The 9,710-nt window shown below is 35.9% G+C and overlaps 1 protein-coding gene across 1 annotated transcript; it reads left to right on the top strand.

Moving 5' to 3' along the window:
* The first annotated feature begins 1,814 nt into the window (after positions 1 to 1,814).
* On the top strand, positions 1,815 to 2,518 carry LOC126183221 (52 kDa repressor of the inhibitor of the protein kinase). The gene is made up of 2 exons (XM_049925003.1): positions 1,815 to 1,956; positions 2,042 to 2,518. Exons 1-2 carry the CDS (start codon positions 1,853 to 1,855, stop codon positions 2,493 to 2,495), a joined length of 558 nt encoding a protein of 185 aa, XP_049780960.1. The 5' UTR covers positions 1,815 to 1,852; the 3' UTR covers positions 2,496 to 2,518.
* The last annotated feature ends 7,192 nt before the right edge of the window (positions 2,519 to 9,710 follow it).

The following is a 9,710-nucleotide window of genomic DNA, read 5'->3' as shown; positions in this document are numbered from 1 at the left end:
TGTATCCTATTATAACAATAAATGTATGTTATATTGAGTATGTACTCCGAGCATTATCATTTTATTCTACTATAAGTGAGGAGTAAAGGGGTCTAAGTGCGTATTGCCCAGTCTTTGTATGTATCAACTATAAACCGGATGTTCTACTTATTTATTATCATTGGTAATAAGAGGCTAAGGACCCGATTATTCATCTGAAATGTTCGAAATGGTGAAAATCTCATATATCCTCCTACGAAAACCGTTTAACTTTGACTTGCGTTTTCTCGAAACTATGATTTTGTCACTTAGACCCCTTGACCTCTGGGGTTCTCATATAATATTGACAAAAGTGTTCTAAAAACTGTGGTTGGCTTTCTTTCTCATCAGAAAAATGGGCCGAGATATGACACTTCAGAAAATATGTCACACTTTACATTAACACACAGTCTTACAACATACTAAAGCTTCATACAGCAAAAATTTTAGTTATCAAATACGAGGAATTGGGATGTACATAGCAACATATAAAGTAAAATGTTTTCCAGAATCTGCTGTTGAGCTGAGTGAGAAAGTTGGATATGATACTACTACTAAGCATCATTTAGTTTGTCAGAAGATACCTTATAAAACATAAATATGGAAGAAGTCAGGGGCTATTTTCTCATCAATGTACACTTTGAAAGACAAAGCATGAAAAACAGCACTTTTTTTATAGTTGCTCTAATTTTGACAATCGCTAAATTGTCCATATGAATCTGTCCTCAGTTTAAAATGCACTTTTTGAACACTAAAGTATCTTTACAACTTGTCCTTCCGATTATTCAAATTGATCAGAATGCACTAAATAGCAAAAACTTGACTGGGAGGGAACCTATATTTCTATAAGTTCAACAAACACAAACAACTGGTCCTTTTCAAGATCAAAAATGGCGATAACTTCATGAAATGTTGAGAGACTGTCTACAGAGAAAGAAATTACATAAGTGAAAACAAAATTCATGGGACATTTTAGCATTGCAAGAATCACACAGAGGGGTACAGACTGAAGACCAAAAACTGAAGGGGTCAAGATGGTACTAGAATCCCCTAATGAACAAAATGATAACCACTATCTTTGTAAGAACAGATATAGAGGTTAAGGCAACAAGTATCATGGACACAAAGAACACTGAAATTTTAACAACTGAGGTGCAATCGCGTAGTATTATGTCAGTCTACAAACTACGTAATATTGATTTTTACCTTGCACAAGCCAAATAATTTTCATAACCAAACCATCGAGACTGTATTAGATTTAAACTATCAGCGTGTAAACTGGCAATACAGCTTGGTTGGTAAAAATGGGGAAAAACTAGAAAGTTGGACAGAGAGAGAGAGAGAGAGAGAGAGAGAGAAACTAAAACTTAATTTTGACCCCAAACTTAGACCAGCACCTAACAGCGGCAGATGGTACAGAGAATACAATCCTGATAATATCTTCATTACTGAGTACATTGTACACCCTGTCACAAAAAGAGTAGAAGAATCCACCCCCAGGATGCAACATTGTTAGAGGCACCTGTTTTTCGCAAAGCGCGAAATCGCGAAATTTTCACGAAATTTTACACATTTTGCTGAAAACGCGAAACTATTTACTTTTAAGCCAAATCGCGAAATATTGACGAAACTTTCCAAAATCTCGTCATTTGAACTTAACTGCGGAAATTCGATTGGAGTTATGGTAATACCACAGTCTAGTATATGCAGTCGCGACACTCTCGCTGATTTTTGTTATACACAGCGAGAACAGCGCCCCAAGAGGTGGAGAAGCTACGCTGCTGAATACGGTATGCAGTAAATGTAAACAGTATCGTTTATATTCATTTTTAAGATGATTTTTACGAAAGGCAACGTATGTAGTGCAATAAATTGCAGTAATAATAGGAAGAAGACACCACATTTGTCATTCTTCAGGTTTCCTAAGGATCCTGAGAGGTATGAAACATCACATTAAAGCGCTCTTTATTTACGATTTTTTTCTAAACTGTATTGAATTACTGAATTTGTTTTTCTTTTTTAGGAGCAAGAAATGGTTAATAAATGGTAGGAGACAGGACCTGCTGCAAAAAGATGTCGTTTATTTGCACAATAACGTGAAGTTTTGTGCATTACATTTCGAGTCAAACCAGTTCATGAGCGCGGAAAAGAAGAAATTAGTATGGAATGCAGTTCCTACATTATTTGACGTGCCGAATAAGCCACAACTAGTGATGATGAAGACAAAATTGCCATACAAACATGAAAGTGTTACTGCAAAAACAATAAAACTGTCTCCCGACACAGAAGAAACAGCTACCACAAGTGTTACTACACGAGAGACACATATAAAATCACTAACAACGGAATTTGCAACACAGACATCTTTTGAAGATGAAATGCTTAGATTACGTGAAATTATTCGTGTGTGGGAAAATCGTGTGACATGTAAAAACGTGCAAATCATTAGACTTCGTACAAAATTACTATGTGACTAGGAAAGTGCCCATCGTAAAAATAAGGTGCAACTACAACGTCACAGGACACAAGTACAAAAGGACAAGCTCATTTTAAAAAGTATTGGTTCCAAGTACTTGAAAAAAGATGTTCTCGATTTATTGATAAGCCAAATCAGTATACCATTGAATGGAAAACGTGGTGCGAGATGGTAAGATGAAACTAAATTATTTGCACTTAATTTGTTGTATTATAGTACTCAGGCACACAGTTTTTTCACACTGTTTTAGCCTTCCATCAGTATGTACCTTACAAAGGTATGGGGAAGATATACAATTAAATTGTGGGACAAAGTATAACATATTTCTTCTTTTAAAGCAGAAAGTGCAGCAGTTACCAGAAACAGATCTAATTGTTAATTTGTCTATGAATGAGATGTCACTAATGGAAAATTTGATATATGAGAGCTCTAGGGATCGTGTTATTGGATTTGAAGACATGGGTTTCATACGTACATCTGTGGTTGCCAATACTGCATTAGTTATAATGATTAACGGCATCTTCTCAAATTTTAAACAGCCATTAGTATGTTATTTCTCCAAAGGACCAGTAGGAACCACCCATCTGACGTGCATATTTTTGAAGTCGTCAAAAAACTCACAGAGATTGGTTTGGTTGTAAACACATGTGTGACTGACCAAGGCTCGGATTTTGTGGAGTGAAGGCACAGACTGGGTATCACACCAGTTAATCCATGCTTAGTACACGAAGGGAGTAAGATCTATTTTTTTTATGACACCCCACACTTGATAAAAAGCATACATAATTATTTATTCAAGTATAACATTATCCACACAACAGATGATGGAGGGATTGGCACTGCTTCATGGAAGGACATCTGTCAGTTGTACTCAAGTGATTGTGAAAAGAAGTGCAAGTTGGTCCCTAAGCTCACTAAAAGAGCTGTCCAACTGCTAGCATTTTCAAAAATGAAGGTAAGCACTGCAGTATGTGTGTTGAGTCATACAATAGCAGCAGGCATTGAGACACTTGTTACTTGTGGCACCATATCATCATCTGCTACTGCTACTGCAGATTTTTGCCAAAAAGTAAATGATATTTTTGACATATTTAATGCATATAGTGTTAAAGGGCCTGTATCCTTAAGGAACTGCATTACAAGTGCCTCAAGACATTTGGAAATATTAAAGACACGGAAGCCATGGATATAGTCATGGAAATTTGTAGATGTTGATGGGAAAAATTTTTCATCTACGATTAAGTGTGTTACAGGACTTCTGGGTAACATAAGCGCATTGAACATGTTTGTTGATGATGTTGTGGATGGAACCAAGTTATATTTATTAACACGCAAAATTAATCAAGATCCACTGGAAAACTTTTTCTCAGTGATAAGGCATAAAGGCGGCTTTTGTAGCAACCCATCACCACGACAGTTTTGTGCTGCATTCAATAATTGTGCTTTAAGCAAATTAATGAACACACACAGTGTAGCTACCTCCAATTGTGAGGGGATCAACTGGGGTCAGACAATAGTGGATATGAAAGCAGCGCCCAGATTACATGTTTCACCACTGTTGGACATTAGTGACACGAGTTCAGTGATCAAACTACCAAATGTGGAAGTCCAAACAGACCTCGGAGAGGCAAACAGCATGAGATACATGTTTGGTTATGTATTAAAGAAACTGCTTACAATTTATGACTGTTATAAATGTAGGACAGTACTTGTAGATGGCAGCCAAGACTTCGATGTAAATGACAAAGTTTATTGTCTTTTAAAAGCTATGAAGGCAACTTTGGAAGCCAATTTATTTGTACAGAAGATGTCAAATATTTTTTAACTCATTGTGAGACTAAGATGACTTCTACTTTTGATGAATATGCTCACATAAGTAATTGTGGTGCTTTCTTTGTGAACATGTTGATGGACATCCCAATTTTCCAGCTGGTTGCTGTGCTGAAACCAAGCTGCTGTTAATAAGACTGTTTGTGAAAGTGAGGCTCTATTACATTATTAAATTCAGGAATCAAGACTTAGTCTGTAGGAGCAAGAGAAGAAATAAAAAAGTGATGAAGCTGGCTCATTTGGATTGCCAAAGTGTTAGGACTGACTCATTCATTTAATTTTATTTTCGTTAAATGTATCAATGGGATATAATAAAGTTTTAAAACAGTCATGCTTTTTATTGAGATAACCTGATACCACAAAGAATAAGATGGAACTTGTATTTTTGGACGCAGGTTTCCTGCAAAGCAGAACGTAATGAAAAGTGCTGTGTCGCTTCATTTTTACACAAGGAAGATCATCTATGTACTTTATATGTGGGATATACAGTGTGTATTCTCTTACTTTCAGTGGAATAAGTGCGATTGTATGCTACTTCTTAATTATTTCTTCAAGAATATGTTGCAGCTTATGTCACTTCATTCAATAGTTTGTGCTCTGTTTACTTATATTTCACGATCATTTATGTCTCTCGCTGTTCTCCTAACACATGTGCCGCAAAAATATACTAACTATTTTGTAAATTACGTACAAAACGAATTAAAAACAAACATTATTTTTACGTCGCATCTGCCGTCAGAGGAAGGCGAGCTTTCAGACCGCTAGGGGCGCTAGTGTCACTTGAACTGTGTGCATCCAGTTGGGCCCAAGACACCACGCATCTTACCTCTTGCTGTGAAACATCAATATTATTCATGCACATAAATATTAGATCTCTGAAATATAAAGCTGATGAACTTGGTGTTGTATTGAATGGAAACAATAGAATAGTATTATGTATTAATGAACATTGGTTAAGAGAAGAGGAGATAAAACTGTATGTACCACCATGTCTTAATTTAATTACAAGTTACTGCAGACCCAATGAAGGTTATGGGGGTTCCTCAATATATATAAGTGACAACCTAGGGTTAAGATATACTGTGCTTGATGTTATGGACATATGTGTTAAAGGCATTCTTGAAGCGTCTGTCATGCTACTACCAACATTAAAACTCACAGTTATTTCAATATACCATTCTCCTGATAGTGATGCTGATCAATTTGTAGAGTGTTTAGATAAACTTATTCACCATACAGAAAAATATACCAAACACAAGACAGTAATTTTAGGAGATTTAAATTTTGATGTACGGAAGAAAACACACAAAAATACTAATTTGCTTAACATGCTAAGATCCCATAATCTCTTCTGTGCAAATTATAGTCCCACAAGACAACTTTCTTGTCTCGACAATTTTATCACAAATATACATAAAGATGATTTTGAATTGGGACTCCTTAATGTCGACCATCTGACATATCACAAAGGTATATGGGTAAAACTAACAATTAATGAAACAATGGGGGATTGTGAACCAACCCGGTATGTCAGGTTATTAAATGATAAAAGCATAAATAGCTTCAGGGATAAGCTGAAGGTACTAAACTGGAATAATATAATATATGCTTCCAACAATGTTGAGGAGGCTTGTAGCAGGTTTGTTAGTACTCTATCTGAAATTTTCAATACCTCCTGTCCAATGGTTACCAAACGAAACAAAACTATGGCAAGAAAGCATGGTAGAGCTACTCCACATAGGTGGTTCACACCATATTTACAGAAGCTAAGATTAATGGTTTTGATATGCTATGATAAGGTAAGAAATGGTAGTGTTGACAATGCAATGTATGTTAGCCTCAAGAGACACTACAGATCACAAATCAGATTAGCAAAATGTAGAGCAAATGATATCTTCATTAAAAACTCCAATAATAAGTGTACAGGTAAGGCTGCGTCGAGGGTCATTAAAGCAGAATTAGCTACAGGTAGTCATAGTGTAAAAGTTACAACTGATGTTAATGTCACCCCAGATGAATTTAACCTCTTTTTTATCAATGCAGCATACCCTAATCCCTCACCTCCTCATAAGAAGAGTTCAAAATCAAATTCACAATCTACTTATATAAACCAGTTTTTTCGAAACTTTGCTGATACTGTGCCAACCTGTAATTGGGGACATGTGGAAATAAGTGATGTAATTAAACCAGTGGCAAAGTTAAGTGACTCCAGATCAGAAGATATTTATGGCCTCTCAAATTTTGTGATTAAAAAAAATAATCGACTTGATATCATTCCCTCTCTGCACACTCATAAACTGGGTATTTGACAGTGGTATTTTTCCAGAATGTCTAAAGAAGACAGTAGTAATTCCATTACACAAAAAGGGCGATAAAAACTGCACTAATAATTATTGTCCAATTTCTCTGATACCTATTTTTTCAAAAATAATCGAATATTGTATACAAAAGAAAATTAACATGCATTTGTCAAAAAACAATGTACTGACTAAGTCTCAATATGGTTTTAGGGCCCAGTTACCAACAATTAATGCTGTTGAAAATGTTGTTTCTATTGTTCAATCTTCTTTTGAATCCAAATTATCTGCTGAAGCCACACTAGTGGACTTAAGCAAAGCATTTGATTCTGTAAACCACACAATACTGCTGGAAAAACTATGGTGTTATGGCATTAGGGATCTGGAACTCTCCCTCATTAAATCATATCTCAGTAATAGAAAGCAAACTGTAAGCTACAACGGTCAAAAGTTACAGCTACTGAATGTCACTAGAGGCTATTACTGTTTATAATATTTATAAATGACCTGCCCAGCAATATGCCATGCAAATCTGTGCTTTACACAGATGATACAACTTTCATCAATTCAGGGAAGGACATAAATAAACTGAAGGAGCAAAGTAAAGATTTTCTCAGATTATCCAATATGTGGTTTGAAGCAAATGAGTTAGCTATTAACTATGAAAAGACTGTAAATATATCCTTCAGCTTATCCAATGCTGATGTTGAGTACACTTCTACCAAACTTCTTGGCATATACTTAGATACGAAATTAACCTGGCAGAGTCACATAGACAACATATCTCGAAAGTTTTCACGATTTATCTATCTACTGAAAAAATTATGCACCTGTGTTTCTGAAAGCCTACTGATTAATTCCTATTATGCATTCTTTCATTGCCATATTAGCTATGGTATTCTTCTATGGGGTAATTCTCCATGGTCAAGGAAAATTTTTATTTGGCAGAAGAAAGCCATCAGGAGCATCTCTGGGATTACCAAAAATAACGTATCATGTAGGTCATACTTCAAGGAATTACAGATAATGACAGTCCCTTCTCTTTTTATATACAGCTGCCTTTTATACATAAAAGAAAACTTTAACAGTTACAACCTTAGGCAGTCCGTTCATAATCATAACACCCGTCAAACATTTAAGACAGACATACCAACAACTCGACTCAAGAAAACACAAGACAGTTATGAATACATGGGAATAAGGCTTTTCAATACATTACCTGTGCAGGCACATTGAGCCTCTCTTAATATATTTAAAAGTAAGACTAAAAAATGGCTGAAAGACAAAGCTTTTTACAGTGTTAAAGAATTTGAAAACTCTTCAAAAATAGACCTGACTTACGAAACAACTTGCAACTCTGTTTGAACCTCTTCCTAAGCTTTTTTGTCTCTGGAGTTCCACATTTAATTGTTAAACATCTGGAGAAATCCTTATGTATGAAATGTATTTTTTTTATTATGCACATTCTTTAAAATGCACACTTTAGTTATGTGGGATATCTTTATGTATCAAATGTATTCCTTTATTATGTATGTTCTTTTAAAATGTATACTTTAGCTTTGTGTGATACCTCACAATAGTTATATTTCTTAATATGTAAATTGTACATTGCTCATGACAACATCGATTGTGATACCTCACAATAGTTATATTTCTTAATATGTAAATTGTACATTGCTCATGACAACATCGATTGCATGTAAATGCTTAAAGGTGGATAAATAAATAAATAAATAAAATAAATAAAGAAATAAATAAATGGTAACAACTTTCACAGCAGTAAGTGTCGCGACTGTATATATTAAGGTACGTTTACACTGGGATACATGTATCGCGACATGTATAGGTACGTTTACACTGGGATACATGTATCGCGACATGTATGAGCGACATGTCAATTTGAAGGTACGTTTACACTGGGATACATGTATCGCGACATGTATAGGTACGTTTACACTGGGATACGTGTATCGCGACATGTCAATTTGACATGTCGCGATACATCACCTCATACAAAAATTCACGGAACTTGTATGCGGACCCTTGAGCTCATACATGTCGCGTATACATTTTGTATATCACTTTTTGGCCATATACGCGACATGTATGAGCGACATTTTAAGAACTCGCGCATGCGCAGTACTATCATTTCCTGTCGTCTTGTCGCCTGCCGCTTATTTTGACGATTAGCGCATGCGTAGTACCAGGCTCTTTGGCGGCTGTTTGCGTTTTGGAGGTGCTGACTGTCGTTTGTTGTGTAGTTATTTGTGTATTGTGTCGTGTGTTGTGCCCACATGTAATACTTTAAAATTTGCCATGACTTCTTGGTCAAAACAAAATACACTCCATTTTATAGAGGCAGTGCGCAGGCATCCCTGTATATGGGATGTGAAACTAGGAGACTATAAGAACACCCAGAAAAGGTACGACGAGTGGGAGGAAATTGCCAAGGCATTTAACGTATCAAGGAAGGAATGTGAGGACAGGTGGCATAATTTAAAAAGCCAATATAGTCGCGAGTTAGCGAAAAGGAAGAGCAGCAAAGGAACTGGAAGTGCTACAAGCAATGTGTACCACTCTTCATGGTATGCTTTTGAAAGTATGCAGTTCATAAGAGACAATTACAAACCACTCTCTCATAGGAGCACACATGAAATAGTACCAGTAAGTAAATTTGTTATATTATTTTATTAATCATATATTTGGCAACATTTTCTCGTGCTAATGCTTTACATAATGTGAATATTTACAATTTCACTGAAAAACATGATTCTCCATACTGCTATGGTTTGGGTCCTGAATACTGCAGAAGAATAGAGCATATTACTTTATGTCATCATTTAACAATGATGTGGAACTTATTTTCCATACTGCCATGGGATGGAGCCCTGAATACTGCAGAAGTATTCAGCATATTCTCTTCTGTTGTCATTCAGCAATGAAGTTCTTCGGCCAGTTCTGGGCAGTGTCTCCAGCACAGTAGGGGTGTCCCTCCAGGACCCAGGTATTACGTTGCCATCATCTCCCTCTCTGTCGTATGTTCCTGCTGGACAATAACTTTGAGATTTTCTGTTTTGAAGAAAATTATG

Source organism: Schistocerca cancellata, chromosome 4 (genome assembly GCF_023864275.1).
Source record: "Schistocerca cancellata isolate TAMUIC-IGC-003103 chromosome 4, iqSchCanc2.1, whole genome shotgun sequence".
Taxonomy (NCBI): Eukaryota; Metazoa; Arthropoda; class Insecta; order Orthoptera; family Acrididae; genus Schistocerca; species Schistocerca cancellata.
This window is presented reverse-complemented; position numbering and strand designations above follow the sequence as displayed.

Bases quoted from the DNA above. Each gene is read 5' to 3' on its own strand.
- LOC126183221 (XM_049925003.1), top strand. From the start codon at position 1,853: ATGATTTTTACGAAAGGCAACGTATGTAGTGCAATAAATTGCAGTAAT. The intron at 1,957-2,041 runs GTATGAAACATC...TTTCTTTTTTAG, and splicing joins TTTCCTAAGGATCCTGAGAG to GAGCAAGAAATGGTTAATAA.